The sequence below is a fragment of the Symphalangus syndactylus genome, chromosome 16 (assembly GCF_028878055.3).
Source record: "Symphalangus syndactylus isolate Jambi chromosome 16, NHGRI_mSymSyn1-v2.1_pri, whole genome shotgun sequence".
Classification (NCBI taxonomy): Eukaryota; Metazoa; Chordata; class Mammalia; order Primates; family Hylobatidae; genus Symphalangus; species Symphalangus syndactylus.
In genome coordinates, this window is record NC_072438.2 from 23,765,001 (window position 1) to 23,791,096 (window position 26,096).

Here is a 26,096-nt window from a genome sequence, read left to right on the forward strand (position 1 = left end):
GATTGACCTAAACGTCTGTAGGTTCCTCGTCTTCTGTATCAAGGCCAACAAACTTTTTCTATAAAAGGCCAGATAGATGGTAAATATTTTAGGCTTTGTGGGTTATACTATGTCTCTTCCAACGACTCAACTCTGTCATCATAGCACGAACACGGCCACAGATGATATCTAAACAAATGCGTATGGCTGTGTTCCAATAAAACTATGTTTAAAAAACAGGTGCTGGGCCCCTAACAAATTCTGCCCCTATCATCTGAAATGGCAACAGCTTTGGCACAAGCTTTAATAAAGAGCACCACCAAGCTATTGCAACACAGTGTCTTGACCTGAACTGTCCGCATGGCCATGGATGGTGGCTCTCCCCAAGGCAGCTCTCGGGGAACAAGAAAAGAGTGAGCAAGCCTGCCAAGCCCAGGGACTCCTGGATGGAACTTTCTTTGGTCATTTTTGCCTGCTGCTTACCTGTCGCCATGGACTTAATCTCATCAAGAACAGGGATGATGTTTGGTCTCAGTCGGTCAAGAATTCCGCCTCCTAGCACTGAATTGATACCTACATGCAAATAAGCACAAGGATGGTGAGGGTGGCCTCTGCTCATCTCTCCACCCCTCCCTCATTCTCTCCACACTGCCTCAGCCCCTCCTGCTGCAAAACCCATTTGCATCCTGGACCCTGTCTAGGGGTCGACTCGTGTATGGAGATTTCTCTTCAGGGTCTCCACACCAACTGTTCCCCAGTGAAAAACTAATCACTACAGACTCACAGACCTGGTATTTACTTGTACCAGGAGCATGGTGTTATCATCTTGACCTGTGTGTAAAACTCCCTGTGTATCTAATCTCTTCGGCTAGACCGGAGTTCGCACCCGGACTGCACTCTGGTGGGGGCTGTTGTGAGCATTATGGGATGCTTAGAGGCACCCCTGGCTTTGACACACTAGATGTTGGTAGCACTGTCCCCACCCCACCTTCACCTCATTGTGACAACCCAAAATGTCTCCAGATGTCACCAAATGTGCCAAACATCACCCCCCGGTTGAGAAGCACTAAGCTAAACCTTGGCGTGCAGGGTTGAGCCCTCTCCATCCAGCCATTTCTGAGGCCACTGGTTTCTCTGAGGAGCTGGCTGTGTCTGTGCAGGGCACCTGGCAGGAAAACAATCTTTCCCTCATGAAGGAAATGGAGAATGAGCGCTTGTGACTGCAAGAATGCTAAAGCTTTCCAGTAAGTGTAAAATGAAAAAAGAAAATGTCCTGCTGCCTGTGAAACAGATGCCTTCGATGAGGGCTAGATTCTAATCGCTGAGTAACAAATGACATATTGGCAATAAGGCTAGGGAATCATCTTTCTGTCTTCCCCCAACTTTCACATACATCATTTCTTAGTCCATGTTTTATGGGAGATGAGTCAAAACAAAGAAAAAAAATGTGAAGCAACTTTAAATTTTACTCACTGTTCAGATCTGTGAACGCCTTGTCCTTGGTAGTGTTGTACTGGGCCAATATATATTTGATTTGCTGAAAAAAGAACATTCTGTGAAACCTCCCCTTCTAAGGTCCAAAGGCAAAAAAAGGGCAAAAAGAGATTTAATATACAAAAGTTTTCCTGAATCGGGACATTTTCAGGTAACCAGCAAGTTCCTAGAAACTTTTCTACTTTCTGACAAGTTGGAACCCATGAGCATCACACATTTAGGCTGCTTCCTGCCCAGACACTTTTTAAAACGATGTTCTGAATAGGTAATTCATCAACATACTTCTGGAACACAGAAGAAAGGGGACCTCCTCTCCCATCCCCACCCTTCAACCATCCCATTGCGCTTCTCTAAAGACAATTTGTGTATCCGTGAGTATGTGTACATGTGTATATGTGAGTGTGTGTGTGTGATAGAGACTCTGCGTGTGTGTCCTTCCCAAGGAATTTGACATACCTATACAGACATTAGCAAATGGATGTTTATAAAGCTGGATGGTTTCATTACAAGAGTAACTTTGTGCAAGTGATGGAAAGTTAACTATATCGCCAAAAAGAAATGATAATAAGGCCCAAAAACTTTTCTTTTAAAAAAAAATCATAAGAGCCTTAAAAGTGTTAAGTCCTTCTATAATACGTACTGTAATGTGAAGTTATATCTTAATAAAATAAAAACACCAGTTCTGAAATTCGGCTTTTGTACTCTTGAAAATCACTTTCCGGGGCTTTATTCATCCAGGACATTAACAGATAACACCAGTCTATGCTGATTCACTGTGTTTCTAGAAGGTTTGAATGAGATTCCAAATATACACAGGAACTCCAAAAAAACAAAATTATAAAGCATCGCGGTACATAGAGATGATGGTTTTTACCTCTGGAGTTTCATTCAAGAGAGTTCGCAAGTCCTTGAAATTGCTGTCTGCCAGTTTCCGACTCCTTTTGATCCGGGTTCTTACCTGGTGATTTGCCACAAAACCATAGAAGATGCCAACACTGCAGGAAAAGGCAGAGAGAAGAAAGAGCATTTACTGCGTGGTCCATGGTTCTTTGTCCAGGTCCAGAGCAGGAGTCAGGGAGGAGCCCGCAGAAAGACTGGCCTTTCCTCTCCCACTGCCCTCTCCTACCACATCCTTCCCACCGCCATCCCACAGTCAAACCACCACCCACGCAGGGGCTACAAAACAGGACTCAGTACTCTCAGAGGAGGCAAATTTCCATTCTGTTCAAAATGACTCTCGTCAATGGAACAATGTTCACAACAAATTGTGGAGGAAATAGGTGCAAAAAGGTTATAAGGCAGCATGCATGATCCAGCCCATTCCTGTCCTCATGTGAATGTGTACACACCTTCTTGTGTGAACATATGCATGTGTGTGAACACACACACACACACACACTTCTGCTCCCTGACCCCCCAAAGAAGGCTATAGAAAAAAACATCAAAATGATGAGTACTTGGGGCTTCTAAGGTTTTTGGTTTCTCTAATTGTCTGTTAGTGCCTGTATTGTCCAGGTTGAAAGAAACATGAGTTACTTTAGCTTTAAAATGCTATGTGAGAAGCCACATACAACAGAGCACCTATGTATTATTTCATCTAGAAAGTGCAAAAACAAGTGAAATGGTGGTGCTGGATGTCAGTGGTTATGCCCAGAGCAGGGGTGGAATGGCAGAGTACTCTGTTCATGGGTGGATTCACTTCATGGACACTTATGCATATGTACTTGTGAAAAAGACACTTTCCTCCATGTGAAATATACTTCAAGAAAAGCTGCAAAAAACGCCATATGAAAGGCATCTTACAGGAAAGACTTCTCTATGTGAAACAAACCAAAACGTCTTTTTTCAAGCCATCTAAAATGTCTAATGTAATAATTTTAAGGGCTCTTACTGTTGACTAGTTACTAATAATCCTTTGACTTAAAATAATTTGACCAATTGGCCTGTTTTTGTGGCAAAGCCTTTGAATATTAAAACGTTAAATTAGAAGGTGCTAATTGCCAAGGTTCTGTTGAATTTGGCCACTAGATGGCAGTAAGGAATTACATAAACATAGACGAACCATTTTTCACCTGCAGAAGCAAGTAACAAACTTGTTAGTTTGTAATCATCCAGTGGAAGATGTAGATATGGTTTTAGAACTAAGTTTTGCAAATAATAGGCAAACTTTAAAAACATATCAGATGCAGAAAATCAATACATTGCCTCTTCAGCAAAAGCAATGTCTTGAGGCTTTATTTGTGCATATAATTACGGGTAGGATGACTAAACATCCCATTTTTTGCACCTAAAATCCCATGTCCCCAGGAAACTTCTCCATCCTGGGTAAATGGGGACAGTTATTCACCCCACTTATAGTATAAATACATTCTAAGGAGCACTGGTTCATTACTGGTTTCAAAACATACGTTTCCATTGCAGTATAACATAGGTCCATTAGGTTTCCCAAAATGCTCCAAAAAAGTCTATATTATACAATGTTGAGGAATATTTCTTATGGTTAACAAGTTGCAGTGTACTGAGTACTAGACTAGGGGCACAAGATTTGGGTTCTGGGTCCTGTCCTGCCACCACCGTACTGTACAAGCCAGAGAAAATCACTTTCTTTCTGTGGACTCCAGTTGGTACCTCCAAACTGAAAAGATCAGTTTAGATCTTTAGGTGTAATTAGATAAATTAGATCCAATCTAATTTAGATTAGATAAGTGCTTCTCAAGCTGTAAAGGAGAGTAGTACTGGATGTACACGTTCTCTAAGATTTTTAAGTTTGGGTTAATTCTGATGGTAATCTTATAAAATAAATATTAACAATATTCTGTCCCATTTGGAATGACCACCTTATAATTTGTCCTAAATTTGCACTGGTATTTTGGGAGTCAATGCACTATAGCAATAAGAGTTATCAAATCAAGCACTCATACCAAAGAGGTCAAATGACTCAAAATAATGATTTTGGAGTTTTGTGAAGAAGAAACACACACACACACACACACACACACACACACAAGTTGAGTCAGCAATGCACCTGGAGCTTGCTACCATGCCAGATTCAAAACATTCTAGACCATGACGAGTCAGGATCACCACCTGAACATACCTGATGTTCACAGTGGGGACTCTTGCTTTCTCTTCCCAGCATGTCCAGATTATTTTATTCACTCGTCAGATTCCAGATATAAGAAGTCAAAGTGAACTTGGGAGAAGAGAACCAGTCCAAGTCCACTTTCACTTGACCCTCACTGACCCCTCCACCCATCCCCAAGAGGGAGAAGAACCTCCTTGCCTTGAACTCCCAGAGGCTCTCCCTTTAATTCTGATGGGGTATGTCTCACTTCACACTCTAATTTGTCTTTATTCTTATCTATGTTTAATTTTCCTAAAAAGAGGTGGAAACTACTTCTTTGTTAACTTTGTATAATGCAGTCTTGTCTACACTGGGTGCTCCATGAAGGTGAGTTTAGGGGTCGAGCTTTGGTTTCATTTGGTCTATTTAGAAGACTGGCCATGTGTCTAAGTGTGAGTCAGAAACTGTCTCTGTGCCTTTATTGAATAAATGTACTTACTCACAAGATCATCAGTCAGTGAAATGAATTGCAATACAACATTTCACTACAACACTCGGTTTCAATGCTACGTATTTTGGACCTACATTTCTACTAATCAATAATAGATCTAATTAAAATTAAAGCATTGATGATTTTTTTAAAAAACTGTACTAAGCTGGGTGTGGTGGCACACGCCTATAATCCTAGCTACCTGGGACACCGAGATGGGATAATCACTTGAGCCCAGGAGTTCCAAGTCCAGCATGGGCAATATAGCAAGACCCCATTATTAAAGAGAAAAAGAAAAAAAACTGTACTAAGCATAATTATAGAGTAGAAGTCAGTGATTTTCAAAGCTGATTTTCAAACTAATGCACAAAGTAAATTTTGTATTTAAATTCTAATGCCTGTGTAAGCAGGCAGAAAGCATTAAGGAAAAATTGGGTAGCATGGGGTCATGGGAGCTGGGAGATCAAAAATGGGCTGGAGGAGCAGCTAAATCTGCAGGCCTCAAAAGCACCACCATGATGGCAGATAAATATTACCATATCTTCCCATTATCCACAAAAATCTGGGAATCTGGATTCTTATGTGAAATCTCCCAATTTTTAAATATTAGCAACTAACAAAAAAAATTTAAATACTATACAGACCAACTGATGGTCTCCATTTGCAATCTCAAATTTAAACCTTCTATTCAAACACAAATAGAGAACAAAGAAATTATGCTTTGAGGTATTGATTTAGACACTACCTGTTTTTCGATGTATTTTTTGAGCAAAAAAAAAGTATGTGAATAAATATTTTTATTTGAACAACCTCCAATTATTAGAATATAAGGATACTAAGAGACATTTACCTAATACGAAAAGGAAGTAATATTTCAGTGAATATCAGTTCTCTGGCATTTAACATAAATGCCTTTAAACAATCTAAAACATATGCTTTTAAGCAGTACAACAAAATCTCTTGGAATTGTTAGCAGAAGATAGGAATTTTTATTTTTATGGCCTTACATCTTCTACATTTTATTGTGGAAAAATCAATTTTCTTACATATACACTTACAAGTAAATAAGCTTTTTACAGAGTAAGGCTAAACCTTACTTTTAAATCTTTACTTTAAAACTTGTAACTATATCATTCTTACCAATTTCTACTGATTTAATAAAATTAGCCAAAGAAAGTCAAACAAATGCTTTCAGTCTATAACTGATCTCTTATTAAAAAACAAAAAAATTACATTTAAACTGTAAGTAACCAGACCTCATTCACATGAAGAAAGTTTCATGATTTTCAGGACTGCTATATCTAGCTCAATCTTTTTTCCACAACCTTGCAGCCTCCCATTCAGGAACTGGCAATCACGTCCTAGTATAAAATGAACTTTGAAAATAGCCAGCTTCCTGAAAATGACTGGAATTCAATTCACCATGGGAATTGTTAGCAAGACTGGCTTATTATACTCAGAAACTTAGAAACATACAGAGGAAGTCAAGGCACTTTTTTTTTTTTTTCTTCCATAACCTTTATGAGAAATGCAGCAGTGACAAGCAAAAAGAAAGAAAGGAGAAGAAACTTGGCTTTTTCTGGAGTAAGACACATCTGCTTAACAGTCTACAGTGAGAGGTGGAAATTCGATCTTGTGCTGATGGTCAAACAGACTGCATAAACATATGTCAGTGTGTACGGAATTCTCACATTCCACAGCTGCTTCTGGGATGCTCAGAGAAAGAACATGCACACGTAGATTGCACATCTGCTAGGGCATCTTTCTCCTTAACACCTATGTCTTCCCTTCACCCCCTAAAGAAAAGATTTACATTTTTTAAAATAAAAAAGGATGCTCAAAACTAACTTGAAAACCAACTGTGTTTAATTGTAACATTTTGAGCCACAAAATGAAATTGAGTCCAATAAAAGGCAGGTGGACTGCTCTGGGTTTCTGAAAGAATTTTTTAAAAATCATATGCAAAGATTCTTTCTCAAAAGTGTCCCATCTCCGCTGAAGTCAATGTCAGCTAGAGGCCCTGCATTAAAGAAGAGAGAGTCCACTCTCCTATCTTTCCCTCCACTTGCTTTCTTTCCCTCTGCCTTCCAATTTTGTTGACATTCTTTTCCTTCTTATTTTTATCTAATCTTCTGATTTTGTTGACATTCTTCTCCTGTCTAGCTACTCATAATAGAGAAATCTTAATTTTCTCCCGGTCTTTAATTCTCCTGGCTAGCTTGGATTACTTGCAAACAATATGTAGGTATTATGCAACTCATGATGTTTAAGGTATTTGCAAACCAGTGGGGGTTTCAAAAGGAAGCCATCAAAATAGTTACTGGAAATCAAAAAGTTCAAGGCAAAGAAGCTTAAATTCTCATCAGAATTTAAAGTGAGAAAAAAAAAATTCACATACTACTCTTATTCAAGCCTGTTTATAATTTATATATGAATTCAATGTGCTATATGAAATCAAATTAGTTTTAGTTTTGTCACAATCTCAAACAGTTGATCAATTCTGATTTAATTTTATTGAAATCTAAAATTACAATTTTCACATTAATGTTTTACTTGGGTGGGGAAAAAATTGTTTTAACTGAATATGTAGGAGAGTATAGAATCACAGCATGCATTTTTAAAGAGAATTTTCTAAATTAAAATATACTTAGAAAAAAATATTGATTTGATAGGTCTGAGTTCTCAAGAATTAACAAAACAGTAGCTTTCATTTTATATATAAATGGAAGCCAAGTTTATTTTTTACTTTGTAGCTTTATTGTTGATATATTTTGGCATTTTCAACATAATGTAAATAACTCAATCAGCTTAGAGTGAACTGCAACATGCATAACACATAATTATATGTAATGCAAATAAAAGTTCAATTTTGAAAAAGAAACCCATTGTAGTGGCTAGGCACGGTGGCTCACGCCTGTAATCCCAGCACTTTGTGAGGTCGAGACGGGCAGATCATTTGAGGCCAGGAGTTTGAGACCAGCCTGGCCAACATGGTGAAATCCCATCTCTACTAAAAATACAAAAATTTGCCGGGCCTGGTGGCGCATGCTTGTAATGCCAGCTACTAGGAAGACTGAGGCACAAGAATCACTTGAACCCGGGAGGCGGAGGTTGGAGTGAGCCGTGATAGCGCCATTGCACTCCAGCCTGGGTGACACAGCGAGACTCGTCTCAAAAAAAGAAAGAAACCCAATATATTGGAAACCCATTATTACACATGTAAACACTTATTCAGGTAAATAAATAACTACATTCAATAAAGAATTTTCCTGAAATTATACTATATGTATTGACATCAAGTGAAAATTATTAACTTGTTAAGTAAGTAATCACTCTAACAAGAAGCCCTAAGGGCAATATTTCCAGACGACGCTTTCACATCCGAGTCTCATCTTTGAGGTCCAGGGTGTATGGAGCAGGTAAACATGGCTGTGCAAGTGTCCAGACAAATGCGGCATGTAAGTTTCAGGCTTACAGGAAACACACCAGGGATCCCTGGTGGGTTTGACAGGTTTCAGGGCTGTAACTGAGATTCTTCTGGTAGCTGAAAAGGAGGTAACTACCCCTATAACTAGGAGTCTGTGCATTCCTTAGAGTATATCAAATACAAAGCAGGGAGAGACAGGGACATCTGGAATGACCACTACTGACCTGACCCCAAACTGCCTCTCAAAATCAAATGTGAAAAAAACAGTAAGGATCAAATGATTTTTGGAGACACAGAGAAAGAGACAGACAGTGACAGAAAAATACAGAGAGGCAAGGAGAGACAGAAAAAAGGGAAGAAAAGAAAGAGAGAGAGAGAGAGAGAGGGAGAGAGAGATTGACAGGCAGAGATGCCCACACCCCAATGTCATGGAGAAAAAACAAGTAACTCTCAGGCTAACCAACAGTGCATGAAGTCAGCTAACACATTGACTTGGATCCTGTTTACACACATAGCTAGTCAAGGTCGATTATTCCACTATTATCAGCAAAAGTATGTCTTTGCTTAAATAGTCACTGCCCTGGAGTAAGTGGTAATGCATTGGCCTTTGTCTGTTGTGAAGATTTTTTTTTGTCATTGTTCAAGTTTTAGTTAAGTTAATTCAATAGGTAATACCCGAGCCTGGTACATAATCAAAAGAGACAAAAAGCCCAGCTACAGCAAGAAATGAGTTTCCTTCCTTCCCCTCCACAACCCTCAATTTCCTTTCCAGAGGCAACCACTGTTGCCAGTTTCTTGTCAACCCTTTCACATCCCATCTGCTTTATAAAAATATGACCAAGTGCTTGTGTTTCCTTCCTGATCTTTTTTTTTTTTTTTTTTTTTAACATAGTTACCATGTTCTACACGTGGTCTGCAACCTGCTTTTTTCACTTCATCTGTCATGGTGACTGTTTGGTATCAACAAATCCAGGGCTGCCCAGTCCTCTCCAATGGGTACACTGCATTCCAATGAGTGGTCTCCCTAAGCCATACACATCTTATCAGACCTCTGCTGGTGGCCACACTTAAGGGCTTTCCTTCTTGGGTTTGCAGCTAGAACTCCAACTCACAGGACTTACTGTTTTCTGCTAAAATTCCCGAATATCACTTCCTTAGTAAAACTTGAAAAAAATCTGATGGCTACTGAGTACATGTGGTGTTTGTAAAAACAACAAAGAGAATGCTGTTGGCCAACCCTTGCTGTGCCTTCAGGTCATGGGCACATTTATTTCTGTTGCTGCATGAAACAGTGGCAGAATGAATGAGGAAATGTGGAGCAATAACCAAGCATCATAACAAGGGAACACTGTTATGGCGCACGTTCTTCAGATGAGCAATCTAACTTGGACTCGAAAAAACGTCATCTTAAAAGCAATGTATTTCTGATCTGCCAGTCAACTGGAAAACTTTTGAAAGCAGCAGACGCTGCAGCAGAAACACCCTAAATCGTGAAGTGTGTCCCAGACTTCAAGAGAGGGTAGCGGATTAACAGCACATAAAAGAAAAATGGGTTTATTATTAGAAAGTCAATTGCATTCTACAATATTTTCAAATTTCCAAATTCAGGGACTGCATCTGTCCGTCAAGATTCCTTTGGACTCAACTAGCAAATCAACTTGCAGATCCATCTCTCTTTTCTGCATGCTGCCTGTCTGCTGTGCTGGGAGGTAAATCCTTTCTGCAGTCCAAGATTTCTCAGGATACCTTCAAGAGGAAAAAAATACCAAAGAGCTGGCTCATCAGCTCAGCTGGAGCAGCTTCATTACAACGCTAATGTCTGGTGATAATGAGATCCTTTCGAATCACTCTAGACAAGCGCTTGTGTTCTCCCTTTTCTGTTTTGTGACTTTTTTTTTTAAATTTTTGCTATTTTGTTTAGTTTCAAACTCATGGTTTAACCATTAAAATATGAGACACTCTTCATCAGCCTAAAACACAATCAGTTGTTGTCCAAGATTGTACTTGCCTTATTATTATACAAATCACCAAGAGGGAGATTGCAAAGCATTTCCTCAGGAAGGGCCCATTTTCCTTCTGTCGCTGGTGCATTTCTCCACCACATTTGTTACAGCAACGACACATACAAAAGAAATACCCCACCAGAGGCATCAGAATAATAAACAGCAGCCCCAGGACACAGCATAGAATAATCCCTGCTTCATAGTAGACAATCTGCAATTCAAACAAAAGAAACGGCACATATTGTAACACAAAACAGTAAGTGGAACATTCCATGGTGTACAAAGTTCTTTTTTTTCTTGAGACAGGGTCTCGCTCTGTTGCCCAGGCTGGAGTGCAGTGGCATGATCTCGGCTCACTGCAACCTCCGCCTCCTGGGTTGAAGCGATTCTTGGGCCTCAGCCTCCCGAGTACTGTATTTTTAGTAGACAGGGTTTCACCATGTTGTCCAGGCTGGTCTTGAACTCCTGGCCTCAAGCAATCTACCTGCCTCAGCCTCCCAAAGTGCTGGGATTACAGGTGTAAGCCACCGCACCTGGCCATGTTTCATTTTTTTAACCTATCTGCCATCATTAGTTGAATCTCCATGTGTATATATATATATATATATATATATATATATATATGTATGTATTTTTTTCCATTTGGAAGCTCCTTTTTGAAACAGAGGAAGCAGAGAATTGACTTATTAAATACATGGCCAAGTGGTTACTGGAAGATGTCTTTCAACCCCTAGGAAGATGTCTAAATGCTAGTTCGAGCTGCAAATGGTTTAATTTTAACCCCAAAGGTATTTTGTTTGTTTTTAAAAGGATCAATAAATCTTGGCAGGAGTACTTGTGTAACAAATAATCTACATATAAGGTGCTTTACACCAGGAAAACTGCACAAACAAATAGAAGTTAAAGATTCAAAGCACTTTGGATTGGCTGGCAAACAATTACTCAAGAATCTGGAATGTATCTTAATTTAGAAAAAAGGCTCAGACTCTAAGTCAGGCACGTTAAAAACAGGCCAGTCACAGGGTTCCTCCACTGATACACTGGAAATAATAATACGTACCTTGTCAAGTCATTGTGAAAATTAGAGATAATGCATCATTAGAAATAATGTGACAAAGGACCAAGCACTGAGTAGACACTTAATAAAGGTGCCTCTCATGCCACGCCCAGGAGCCAGATCCACAGTGAAGGACCGACCTTGGCAGTCTGTGTCTCAGACAGTTCCTGAGTTCCCAGGAACAGCACAATTTCTAGATACAATCATGTGACCTAAACATATTTTCATAATCACTGCTGACTTTATTCCGGGATAAACGAAAATTAATGCAACTAGATGATGAAACTTGATGTCATTCCAATTCATGCATGTAGCTGCTTATATTTCTAAAGAATGGCAGAAAATTGCAAGTTGGCAGTTTGCAACTAAATGGACCATCTAGACAGCTGCGAATTCTGAAGCCAAGCTGAGCAAAGGAAAATAAAACACAAGTCTTGTTCCTGGGAGCAAATGTGATGTCTTGGAGGAGAGACCTGCTTTGCATCCCAGCAGGGGGCTTCCAGGTCCCTAAAGTGGATGGTGTCACATTAGCATTAACTTCATAAACATATTGTGAGGGACAAATAACTAAATGATTGAATGTGAAAACAACTAGCCAAGTGCCCAGCACACAGTAGATATTCAATAAATGGTAGTTAACTCTATGAGCAAATGCTCAAGACTAGTAAATCTGGTGCATCTGGCACTTGAATATTATCTACTTCCATATTAAGATTAAATTGCTAAAAAAAAAAGTGGCTGAATCTTGCTGCGTTCATCAAGTATGTGCTCACGCTTAAACTAACCCTCATCCCATGTCCACGAAGAGGCATTATTAGGGGACTTAACCCTTCCTCGAGGACCAATATCACTTGTCAGTTAAGAAACCAGCCCAGATATTCCAAACTCTTACTTACGTATTTTTCCATCATTTCTCAGCAAATATTCTAAATTGTTTACTATTTTAAAGAAATGTAAATTCTATCTGAATTCCAGGAGACACTGAACCAAAACCCAGGAGAGAAGATACATTGAAATGTTTTAAATACGCTAATTTTAGCTTTAAATACAAATTGTACATTTGATACACAGCCTTTCTAATGTTACTGACTAAATACCAGGCAGTATCAGGAACAAGATAGGGCATTTCAAGAGTTCACTTCTGGGCTGACTAGACGAAGGCCTGTCACTACTTAAACTGTTTTTTGATACACCAAGATCTTCCAGTGCTTTGTTGATTGTGTTGAAGATCAACATCTAAATATTACAGAGATATCTTTCTTAAAAGAGAAGGTTAAAAGTGATGGTAAAAACAGAAATGAAACGGATCATTTAAAAATCTTCACAGTGAGGATGACAGTGAAGAACAGAAAGGCTTTCAAAGAGCAACTTGAAATAGCAGACAAGGACTTTACCTTTAGACCTAAGATTACAGTTTCTGGCTGTAGAAGTCAACGCAGGTGAGGAATTTTGGCAGAGGCAGCATGCATCAAGAAAACAGACAGAAAAAGTTATGACTGATCAACCATAACCAAGAACATTCATATCCCACAAGAAGGAAATCGGGTGATAGAAGGATAAACACGAGAAAGGAATATAAAACTTGAGTGTGAATTCAAGAAACAGTGTTTTAAGTTGCTTCGAGTTCTGAAATTTACATATGCATTTACATTTGGATTTCCCAAAAGATTCTTAATCCGTATGCTAATCGGTTACAAAAAGGAGAATTAGAGGGGAAGTTACAAACGCTTAACACACTAACCATGTGATCTTCATAAAATAGAGAATCAGATCTGAGAACTCCAGAACCAATGGCAGCATCTTCCCAAGTGCCCTTTTCTAAAATAAAAATCTAATGGTGTTATTCCCATGCTTAAAGCGATCAACGGATTCCCACCATTTTTATTCCAAACATCTCAATGTTTGATTTTAAATGTCCTTTCATGCATTTCATGACAAAATAAAATTAGGTGGCTCTATGTCATTTTCTAGATCATTTTTTTGAAATATTCTGGTTCAGGAAATCTAAAAGTTTAGAAACTATTGCCTCAGCTGGCAGATCTTCACAGATCTGAGGGAACACCATTTGTGATGAGAATCACTTTTAAATGAGGCATCCAAAATACTGGGACTGGGGGGCAGTTCAGATATACCTGCCTCTGGGGTCACACAGGGCATTTTAAATGATCCCAGTCTCCCTTTCTTGGGGAAGGGGTACGCAGGCTTGTTACCAACCAGGGCACAAGCTCCCAAGCTCACCAGACATAAAGAAGCACCTCACAGTGTGTGTTAAAGAAAAACACTGACTCCTGGCTCCTCTGCTACAGCACATGAGTTGGAAGATATGGGTAAGACCAGGAATCTGTGTTCCCTGAACCTGTCAAACAAACGACTTGCCCTGGAGTCATTGGCGTAGGGTCTGCTTCAGGGGGAACCAACCCAACACACTCAGCCTTTATCAGACTAAATCTAGTCAGAAAGCCCTCCTCCAGGTGTGGCCTGGCTCCTTTGGTGCCTTTGTTTAATTAACCTCTTTCTTTGGATGATGGTAGAAAGCATGGTCCAGTTCCACATCTAGAGTAGGATTCAGATCATCCATGTGGGCTCAGTTCTGCATCTTCTCTCCACTGCACCCTCACCCAGAGTTTTTATTCATTTGCAAAGGCAAGGAAAGAGAACAGGAGCCAGGGGTATAAACCAAGGTTATGGGAGCGCCAAATCTAATACCAAGTCAAGCACAAAGACCCTGCCAGGGACGGTGGCAGCCCAGCTCCAGCTCAGACTCGCAGGTTCCTCGAGGCCACCTAAGGGTCCCAGGACCTCGTTCTCCAAGTCCCGGATCCCACTGAAGCACTACCCCTACTCCCATTCCTTGGTTGGCATTCGGGCTGGCTAAGCATGTTATGCTAATTTTGAATATAAATATAAAAGCAACAGTCATTTTCTTCCCCTAGAGACGCAGGCCGACATGGCAATCACGTTTGGGAGATATAAATGAAGCCTGTGGCACTGAGCAATGCAAATGCTTTCCACGGTGCTGGGGAAGGCTGTGAGCCCTGGGAACAGCTCAGTTCATCTTCTACACAGTCTTCCCTTGCTGAATGTAAACGGCCTCTAGATAAGGCTTTCCTCTTCAGCTTCCGCATTTACTTTTCTCTTGAGTATAATTTTCTTCAAATTAAGAATATGATGAGGCCATTTGTAACTACCGTATCTGAGGTAACAAATCACTGGGCAAAAGGGAACTGCCCTCTCCCGTGCCGAAAACACTAGCATTCAGATTTGTTGTGCAGGCTGGTAAAAAACGTCCACCTATACATCTGCTTACTGGTAGCCTGATAACCACCTTCAAACCGGGAAAGGAAGGAACAAAGTGCTTTACTTACCGAGAAGGACTGAGAACCTGGCAAACACATTTAACTAATTTTTATTATCTTACATTCAGTGCTACACACTTTTGTCTGTTTGCTACATGGGCAACCTACACTCATAACACACCAAAATCAAAAGGCCATTCTTCTGTTTAGGTAGGCAGTCGCAGAGGAGTGCATTGGCAGCACCTTGGGTAATAAGCAGAAAAATGCAAGGAGCTTTGATACTTTCTGAAAATACTATGGACTCACTCGAGGGAGGCGTTCAAGGCCCTCCCAGGATCAGGCCCCAACTTACCTTTTTTTCTCTCCCTCTGGCCAGGGGCCTGCTTCTTTCATACCTTGACCTCTTTGCTCATGTGGTTCTGAAGCCTGGAATGTGAGCAGAGCGCCCACCCATCCCACCGGCTCTGCCCTTGTATGATCCTTGTTACATTAACTAGATAAGGTCCCTGCTATCTGTCTTCTAGCCTCCTGAGACCAAAGGCTATCATCCTCATCTCCACCTTCCTTCAATTCTAGCCGTGCACTCACACAGCAGGAGCTTCATAAACCTTACACAAATGCCAAGCTACTTTTTAACAAACGGTATTTTATAACAGAGTACACAGTCACCATCTCTAGGAATTTTCAAACAATTCTACTTAATAAGAGAGTTCTCATCCCTCAGCTAAAAGAAAAGTAGCGTAATATTTCTTTTTGAAGAAATTCTGGTTTTTAATTAATTAATTAATTAATTTATTTATTTATTTTGAGAAGGAGTCTCACTCTGTCACCCAGGCTGGAGTACAATGGCACCATCTCAGCTCACTGCAACCTCTGCCTCCTGGGTTCAAGCAATTCTCCTGCCTCAGCCTCCTGAGTACCTGGGACTACAGGCACATGCCACCACGCCCGGCTAATTTTTGTATTTTTAGTAGAGACGGAGTTTCACCATATTGGCCAGGCTGGTCTCCAACTCCTGACCTCATGATCTGCCCGCTTCAGCCTACCAAAGTGCTGGGATTACAGGCATGAGCCACCGCACCCAGCCTTAGTTTTTAATTTTTAAATAACATACAACTTGAAAGGTTTTCTTCAAATGCTACTTTTGAAATTTCTGCTATAGTTCAAATGAGATTTGTAACGTGGTTCAATATTCCATGGAAGTTCTTAGTCAAAAAAGGTTACTAAAATTGCAGATTGAATAACTGGTTGTTTGAAGATTTACTTTCAAGTCAGCCAAAATTTTTCTCATACTTCATATTTTTAATAATAAATACACCAATGAAAAATTACCTTATCATAATCAATTTTGGACTCATGTGCCTTCTGTATGATTTTTCTCAAAGTATCTGGAAAAAAAGCCACAAAACAGCAAAATTATTTTTTCAGTAAAAATATAAAATGCATATTTAGAAAAAGATCTTTATATGCTTACAAATTATTATACCTAAATTTCTATTATTCTTATAATTTTATTCCTATGTCTTAATGTAGGTAAATAATTAATGACCTCTAGCCAGGAGCCAAGAATAGAAGACAAATACTTGTGATTTACTATTTTGTCAGTGACAGAATTAGAGAGTTGTCACTTTTAAGTTAGTAATTTATCATAATACACCTTAATATTTACCAGCAAACCACATACAGCTTATTAATAATCATTTATAAAAATTATGCTGAAATTGCTAATTCTTAATTATCTGGAAACCCAAATGAAATTTATTTTTCAATAATTCCACATTTGCCTGATATTAATATTTTACAAAGGAATGGATGAAAGGAATCTTAAAATTAACCCAACTCGGCAGGGTGCCGCGGCTCACGCCTGTAATCTCAGCATTTTGGGACACAGAGGCAGGCGGATCACCTGAGGCCAGGAGTTCAAGACCAGCCTGGTCAACATGGTGAAACTCCATCTCGACTAAAAATACAAAAATTAGCCAGGCACGGTGGCTCATGCCTGTAATCCCAGCTACTTGGGAGGCTGAGGCGGGAGGATCACCTGAACCCGGGAGGTGGAGGTTGCAGTGAGCCGAAATCGTGCCACTGCACTCCAGACTCCGTCAAAAAAAAAAAAAAAAAAAAATTAACCCAACTCGAGTTCTTAACATGGGAAATCCTTCTCTTCCTGTCTCCAAGCAGTACACAAAAACCTATGCAATGCAAACTTGAACTTTTCCATAAATATTCATTTAGAGCATTTTCAAATTCTCACATAGGCCTAGGACCAAAAACGGTTAAGAGCCACCTCTTAACCCTGAGCTGCCATCTAAGAATGATACGAGACAACTGAGACATGGACAGAGAGGGTGACATAGTGATTCATGAGGAGGCCAGACCAAGGCCCAGGTCTTCCTTCTCCTGTGCGGGTGCCTTCCCGCCACCCTGTACACTGTCTCTCATCCCAGGAAGGAGCTTCTGCAGTGCTATCGCTATATCCATCACACCTGAAATGTACTAATGGGGGGGCAAACAAAACCCTACATCAACTCCTTTTTTGATGCAAAAAAGTTCAGATTAACATACAGGAAAACAAAGCAAGCCACTTTCCCACAAGGCTTTATGCAAAACAACTTTTCTCCTCTACAACTCAGAGATATGGGCTGATGTTTAAAGATTACGCTGCAGGAACAGAGATTTTCAAACTGATATGTACCCAGGGAGCCCCAGTAGTTTCTTCACAGTACCTCGGGGGCTGCCCAAGGACCAGAGGGACACTGAGGCTGTCTAATCCCCTTCAGACACAGGCTACCTCCCCCTTCAACCAGTCAGCATTGCTTTGGTCTGTTTTACAGATCAGGCTTCTGTTTAAAATTTCATTGAATGAAAGAGTCTACTGTTGATTTAAAAACTGAGAAATCATCTATTTATTAAAATATATTTAGCTGCACAGCATAATATGTTGCAATTTGGGATCTTGATCTAGTAACGAGTTAGAAGGGAATCCAAGCTCCACCACTTAACTGGGTGTCTAATCTTGGGTGAATAACTGCTACAAACATCCTCATCTGCAAAATAAGATGTCCCTACTCTCAAAGGACCACTTAGAATGAAGTGAGAAACACTTATAAATAAAACAGCACCGGGCCTGGCACACAGTGGGCACATGGTATATACCTGCTATTATTATATGAAGGAATTTAGAGAATGCAGATTACAGAACAGTATCCATGGTAAGTGCAGTGTGGAAGACTGTTATTTTGGCCATTCAATGTCCATTCACTTTTTTTTTTTTCCCTTATGAAACAAAGCAAACAAACAAAAACAAAATGAAAACCTTTGGATTTCTTTTGGGGAACTGCTCCTTCCATCCTCTCAGGCCACGTGGACTGGGGAAGCTGTGAGCCCAGCACCACAACGGTAGATCGTCACGGGTCTAAACTAGCAGGTCTCCAAGCGTGGGCTGTGGGAATCCCCAAGATATGTTCAGGGTGTCCATGAGGTCAAAACACAAGATGTTAATTGCTTTTTTTGTTGTGTTGACATTTGCACTAGAGTGCAAAGGCAGTGGTAGATAAGAATGCAGGTGATTTGGAACAAATCAAGATTGCAGCTAATACTCATTATATTCTTTGCCATCAGGCATTCATGTTCAATAGTCAGTTACACTTAAGAAGGTTCTTGATAAAGCATTAAAAATTATTTTTATTAAATTTCAACCTGTGAGTACAGCTCTTTTTATTATCCTGTGTAAAAAAAAAAAAGGGTAACTACACATAAAGCTGTTTCATATACATCAAAGTATAATGTGCAAAAAGCATTTGTGCAAGTGTTTTAAGTTGTGAGCTCAACTAGCCACAGTTTTCATGGAACACCATCTTTACTTGGAAGAAAAGTTGATGGCCAGGCACGGTGGCTCACACCTGTCATCCTAGCACTGTGGGAGGCCAAGGACAGAGGATTGCTTGATCCCAGGAGTTTGAGACCAGCCTGGGCAACTGGGTAACATAGTGAGACCCCATATTAGTCAAGTGTGGGGGCATGCACCTGCAGTGGGAGGCTGAAGTAGGAGGATCATTTGAGCCCAGGAGTTCAACTAAGCCACAGTTATGCCACCGCACTCCAGCTCAGGTGACAGATCAAGACCCTGCCTTAAATAAATAAATAAATAAATAAATAAATAAAACTAAATAAGAAAGGCTGAGAGACAAATTGTGACTATTCAGACTTAGATATACCCAATCTCAGCCCTTAATCGTGGTTCACTGCAGGCTCGAGCTCCTGGGCTCAAGTTCTCCTCCCCTCTCCCCTCAGCCTCCTGCATAGCTAGGACTGCAAGTGCACGTCACCATGCACAGATAACTTTTTAATTTGTTTTTTTTGTAGAGATGGTGTCTCACTATGTTGCGCAGGATAGTCTTAAACCCCTGGCTTCAAACAATCCTCTCACCTTGGCCTCCCAAAGCACTGGGGTTACAGGCGTGAGCCACCGTGCCTGGCCAGCATTTTCTCTGAAATGAAAGAAGTGGAGCTTGCAAGTTTAAGAAGCCACTGACAGGATTTGTTGTCAATGATAAAATTAGAGCTTTCAAGCAAAAATTAGAATTTTGCAAAATGCATATCCACCACCATGAGCTTGACGGCATTCCAGTACTTATGCCTTTCTAACATGATCAGTAAGGATATTAAAGAATTTTTGATACTATAAAATGAAGTATGTCCACATTTGGGAGATGTGCAAAACCCAGTGAACGAATATTTTCCAAAAGATTCATGCATCATGTCACAAAATCCTGCATGGAAAAAGATCCATTCAAAGTGGAAGACCGGGAGGTGGGAGGAGGGCAGATGATAAAAAATTACTTGATGGGTACAGTGTATGTTATTCAGGTGATGGATACTCTAAAAGCCCTAACCTCACGACTACGTGCTCTATCCACGTCACAAAATTACACTTGTACTCCATAAATTTATACAAATTTAAATTTTTTTGATAAATAAATACAGTAGAAGACAGACCAGTGGATGTTAATAGATCAAAATGTAAAAAATTAATTCATATGGTTCCAGATTCCACATTGCAAATAACCTTTAAAAACTAGCACTTGCACAGTTTTAGTGTGATATTAAAGAAAAATATCCACAATTATCTTTAGAGACTACTAAAGTACTGCTGTCTTTTACAACTACATATCTCAGTGAGAGCAGACGTTCACCCTATACATCAACCGAGCTAACACCCAGTACCTCAACAGGACCAACTCAGATACAGATATGAAAATCCAGCTGACTTGCACTAAGCCAGATGTTCAAGAGATTTGCAAAAATGCAAAAACCAATGCCACTCTTCTCATGATTTTTGCTTTTGGAAACTATAGTTATTTTTAACAAAATTAAGTTATTCATGGAAAGGGTTTATTATCATTCTTTTAAAATGAATTGACAAATATATGTTAAGGTGTTCTCCATTTTATCTTCAAATATGATAAATATTGATAAACAAAATCTCTTTGGAGCCCTGAATAATTTTTAAGAGTTAAAGGGGATCTGAGACCCACAGGGTGTGAGTAAGACCTTGCTTCTGGTCTGAGCCAAGTAACATATCCGTCCAACCCCTATAACTTGGTTTAGGAGTGAACAGATAATCCAGCTTCAGCCAGTGACAGACAGACTCAACAGACTCAAGTCTTGGCTTTTTTTGTTTTTTTGTTTGTTTTGCTTGTTTCATAGAGATGGGATCTCATCTGTCACCCAGGCTGGAGTGCAGTGGTGCCATCATAGCTCACTGCAGCCTCAAACTCCTGGCCCCAGCCTCCAGAGTAGCTGGGACCACAGGCGTGCACACGACACCCAGCTAAGCCTTGGCTTTTTCGAGGGAGAGATGCTCACTAACACTGCCCTTCACCAGGCCTGTGCTGGAAAGGACACTGGTCTGGCGTCACTGCCACAGTCCTCCAAGCGCAAGGCAAGAGACTGAGAATTGAAGCCCCACATGAGAACCAGCCCTGGCAGCATCACGGGAGCCCCACTTTGAATGGATATTTTTCTGGACTGCACGTGCTGAGGTGGTGGCAGGGATGCGTACTGTAGCCGGAAAGTACAGAAAACAAGGGGAGCCTGCTCTTGAGGGCACACGGGTTGCCCCATGACACTGTCTGGGATGTGGTTCTGCGCCTCTCCATCCATTGCTCTGTCCATAGCTCTGACTGCCAGCCTCTCCAGGGTGTGTGGCCTGGGAGTGAGCAGCCTTGTGAACTTCAGGATGGACCTTCTGTGGCCAGCAGCCAAGTCTGTAGAAACGAGTTCTGGAACTCAGGGCCTCTCTGTCTGTCTCTCTCTCACACACCCCCCAGGTCAGGGGACAGTGCTGGCAGGATGTCTTAGCTTTGTGGGATTCTCTTGCACCTTCTCACTACACTTCAACAGGACATGCAGCAGGAGCTTCTCCAACAGGCTGCGTGCTACGTGTGCGATTTATGAATTTTGTGATGTCTGAACCACGGAAGTAAGCTAAAATAAGAAATGTGCCTTGTGCAGGACCCATATATTATAACAGATCCGTCTTCTTTATGTGAGTCAAAACTCATCTTTGACTAAGATATTTCTGTTCTCAAACTGGCTTCTCTGAATACATATGTAGATTCTGGCCCAAGCTGGGCCTAGTGAAATTCCATCCCTGTAATGTTCTCTTGTAAAATGAATAGAGAACTTAAAATCCCCTGTTGTTTGCAGTAGATTTATCAGACTTGTGCCAAGCTTAAGTGCTCTTGGAAAGATTTTGCTGATAGTATCTGTAAGTCAGCTTGCTCGGGCACTTGTGTTTACTTAGACATGTGATTAATTAAGAGCATAAATAGTGTTAAGTGCTTCTCTGAGGAGAGACCACAGGGTCCCTCTTTTGCCTTTGGTGGCCCCATCTTAAACACACATAGTTCAGGGGGTCTCGCACGTGGCTCTGTGCTAAGAAGGATTTAATATGTTAACTCATACATTAAAACAACACTGTTCAAGTGAAAGAGATTATTCATATTTTCCAAAAAAGACACAGAATAAAATAATATTCAAGTTCAATTTAGAGACTTGCAGAAACTAGGTTTGTACATGCATCATTTTTGTAAATTAAATACTAATTAAAATGCAACTATAATTGTTTCTTTCCAGACACATAAGACTTTCTGTAGGCACTTCCAAATAAATTTCACAACTTGCCCCCATCTAGACAAAATTCCTGAGGGGATAGGGGGAAGCAGGCAAACCAAGTAGAACTGACAAGCCCAGAAAAAACACAAATCTACACAGTTCAAAAAGTGGTAAGTCTCTGGATGTGCTGGCATTACACAGGCTATGAAAGATGGAAAGGCATCCTACCCCAAGAAAAGTGTCCAGCGCAGTGCCTGGTATATAATATACGGAGCACTACAGATGCTAAGAGACGTGTTAGCCTCTCCCACCTCTACTCTGAGATCCCACGGCCTTCAACACTCCACTCCTCCCTGCCGGCCCTCAGCAAGTGGCACAGAATGAAAGCGTCCCGTGCCATCTGTGTGTGGCCTCTTCCTCCTTGACCCACAGCCTGACTCTATTCCCCAGCTCTTTTGCAGCTAAGAGGGACCGGGGACTTGAGTTCTGGCCAGCGGAACACAGATGGACATACACGCACGCCACTTCCAGGCCTGGCCTCTGAAACCTCCCAAAAGATCCTGCATGTTTGCCCTCTTTATTCTTCTATCAGCCAAATACAGAGGATCCAGTGGAGAATTCTGAAGCCCAAGCGGCTGACAGAACCATTAGGTAGAGCGAGCCGGAGTCCCCAGACCACACGACCCAGCTCACAGCAGCCTCTATGTTGGACTGAGCAGTGAACCACAAACATTTTGTACTGCGACTTGGGCTTGTTTCTCTTAGCAAAGGGTGTTACTTACCCTAATAAAACACGCCTTACCGAATTAAGACCCCCAACATTTTCTAGCTACGTGCCTCCTCTACCAGTAGCCTATCCTGTCAGCTTTGACTAAATAATGAGAAAAAACAAAACAAAACTTTTTTTTCAGCAGAAAGTAAACATACGCATGATACATGCAGAGACTTAGTGAAGCTTATAGACCAGCACCCACATACACTGAGATTTTTAAGACATCTTCACTGAAATATATGAATTCCTATATTTATAAAACAGAATGCATGAAAAGGTACTTGCACTCATAAAAATCATGACCAAATACAGTGAAGTATAGCTCAGATGAATCACTCTTCCCACCTGCTTCTCATTCATGGTTTACAAAGCTTGGAGAGTCATCCCGGGACTGAGATACATCCAATAAGCCTACCAACTGAATTGTCCTGATCTACAAAACACATGTTCATAACCAGCTTAAACCACCAATTCAAACAAGTCTCTACTGCCAAGATACTTCAGGAAAATGTTCTCAGGTAACAGTGTTATCCTGGGAATAGTGCATCAGATAGGGGTCAAGGCTAAGTTGGCTTAAGATCTCGGTAGAATCTCCAAGAGTTATGAGTACAAATGGCTGGGAAAATGAGCTGGGAGCACCAGCTTCTGGGTCCAGCCTGCCCTTTCTGGAGGAGAATGCAGATTTAACTCAAGATGCAGAGCCGGTTGGTGAAAATATAAACATTTACGCGGTTTATATGTGGCCACCAGCACTTTCTCCAGGGCTCCCATATGGAAGGGATCTTAAATTACACACAGAGGTAACTCTGCTTCTGAGCCCTGTCTTCCCTCATTGGGCTAGGCCCGCTGGGTTTTGTTTTTATGCTTTAGGACTTCCTGATTCCATTTTCTAAAATGAAAATTTGTCTTCTTTTGATAGGAAAATACCTCATGACTTTAAACAAATTCAGAAATGCCTAGTTATTTGCATAGCTTGACTCAATTTACCTTTCATCAAGGAAAACAATGTTTAAGGAGCCAATTCATTGCCTGAAAATGTTAAATCTACATTGAATCAGCGTAGGAGATATAATCACTTCTGTTAGGTTGATTGCAAAAGAAAAAGAAGGAAAACAACCCTTAGATATTTTATTTTAACTTATTTAAGACATACAAATACACATGCATTTGCCTCTCATCTGGTGCAAAGCCAGTCACTTCAGCTCCAAATCCAAGCTTGAGGGAGACGAGAATGACCCCATCGACTCACGGAGTCACACTGTCTACACAGAGTGGGTACTTCAGAGACAGCAATCACAGACTCTGCCTCAGGATACAGGTGACCTTGCTCATTTGATTCTTCAGTGACTAGAATAGGCAGAGGGCTAGGCCTTCCTCCAACCACGCACTCCTTCCCACCCTCATTCCCAAACACTGGGAATAACTGCCTGTGTCTGTCATGGTTCCCTAGAGAGACAGAGCCAATAAGAGACAGTACTATAGATATTCAGAGACTTATTCTAAGGAATTGTGGGAGCTAGCAAGTCTGAGATCTGTAGAACAGGCTGGCAGGCCGTAAACTCAGGTAGGAGTGGATGCTACAGTCTTGAGGCAGGATTTCTTCCTCCTCAGGAAACCTCAGTTTTTCCTCTTAAGGCCTTTCAACTGATTGGATGAGGCCCACCCACTTTATCAAGGGTACTGCCTTTCTTTTTTTGAGAGAGACAGTCTCTGTTGCCCAGGCTGGAGTACAGTGGGGCAATCTCAGCTCACTGCAACCTCTGCCTCCTGGATTCAAGCAATTCTCCTGCCTCAGCCTCCCAAGTAACTGGGATTACAGGTGCATGCCACCACACCTGGCTAATTTTTGTATTTTCAGTAGGGATGGGATTTCACCATGTTAGCCAGGCTAGTCTAGAACTCCTGACTTCAAGTGATCTGCCTGCCTCGGCCTCCCAAAGTGCTGGGATTACAAGTATGAGCCACCATGCCCGGCAGGTACTTACAGTGTCCGGCCGGTACTGCCTTTCATTTAAAGGTTGCAATTAGTTTCATCACAATTAGTTTTGTTACAATTAGTTTTGTTAAACTAGTTGTAGATAAAATACTTTTAGCAGCAACACTAGATTAATGTTTGTTTTTGTCATCATCTACTATAGCCTGGCCTAACTCTACCCTGCCAGCTATGGCTCCTGCTGGATGGTTATACCTCATAGGTGCTGGAGCAGAACATCTCTGAGCAGCTGTGTTTCAGGGCAGGTAGAGGAACCATCATTAATGACAACTGCCAACAACCTGAGCCCCCTACCAAGCAAAGGGCAGCAACTGGGGCCCAGTGGGCACAAGGGCAAGAGGTCACACATAGTCTCTGAGGACAAGGATCTTGAACGCGGATCCTTAACCATTCCCCCTAAAAAGCTGATTTATATTTGGTGTGCACTCAATTCAAAGGCCTGAGTTCAAATAAATGCCTTTTGAAAAGATTTCTGTGGAAAATACTAGAGCTAAAGAAGTTTGTCACTTGAAGGGTTAAGTGTGGCTTCTCTGAAAAATATACTTATCAATTTCACCTTCCAGCACTCCCATTTGGTTAAATGTGTTCATTATTTATAATGAAGTGAACACAGTCTGTCCACTCCTGGGCTCACATTTTCCCGTGGCTGGTATGGGTGAAACTGAGACCAAAGAAGTGATTCTGGGGGGACCCAAACAGCACGACGGCCTCGGGTCCTGGAGTTCACCAAATTTCCTGACTGAGCCTATTTCCTTATGCTGTGGCTGAGCTGCGCCTGTCTGAATTTAGTACCGGAGTGATATGCATTGAAAAACCATTTTCTGCTACAACAGGGCTGTACTTTTCAGTTTCTCAGAGCACTTTCGTTAAACCCTTCAAATCCTCACATCCACCTGACTAAACCGTTCAGTTTGGTTTTTGATAAAAGGATTGAAGCTTCAGACTTTTAGAAGCCAAGCCGTATTTATTAGACTTATCAAATGTATCCCCGCTGCCTCCACAAATACAACAAAGTACTCTGGAGAGGGAGGTCTCCCTTTTGTTTATTTAAAATGCAAGTTGAACACCTTTAGGGTGCTTTGTTCCTACATCAGTTCCTCTCCTTTAGCTGACTGCAGTGGCTTCTCCCTGCAGGACTGACATACGTTGGCTTTTACTAGAATTAATGGTGGCACGAACTCACTCTGCACGTAAGGAGCTCAGAAAACATGCTGCCCGGGAAGCTATTCCTGTGAAAACATCTGGACCAGTCTGGCCTGTTCAGCGTCCTGGCAGCCATGTGCTCACAGCCATGTATGGACTGTGATTTTACTTTACCTGGATGTAGCATGTGGTACAGCCCAGCCTATAACTGGGAAGATAATCATTTCCAGTTCCTTTAGAGGAAGCGAGTACTCAGGTT

General features: G+C 41.0%; 1 protein-coding gene across 2 annotated transcripts in view; it reads right to left on the bottom strand.

Moving 5' to 3' along the window:
- The window catches only part of PROM1 (prominin 1), a 152,420-nt gene that overhangs the window by 57,141 nt on the left and 69,183 nt on the right, over positions 1–26,096 (bottom strand). Inside the window, exons 5-10 of one of the 2 annotated variants that reach the window (XM_063619404.1) lie at positions 16,143–16,198; positions 12,909–12,935; positions 10,463–10,668; positions 2,348–2,468; positions 1,453–1,516; positions 463–552 (exon numbers count right to left, since the gene is read on the bottom strand). In XM_063619404.1, the coding sequence (XP_063475474.1) occupies positions 463–552; positions 1,453–1,516; positions 2,348–2,468; positions 10,463–10,668; positions 12,909–12,935; positions 16,143–16,198 (564 nt within the window). Of the gene's footprint in view, positions 1–462; positions 553–1,452; positions 1,517–2,347; positions 2,469–10,462; positions 10,669–12,908; positions 12,936–16,142; positions 16,199–26,096 lie in introns of those variants that run through there. The other variant, XM_063619405.1, reaches the window with a different exon arrangement.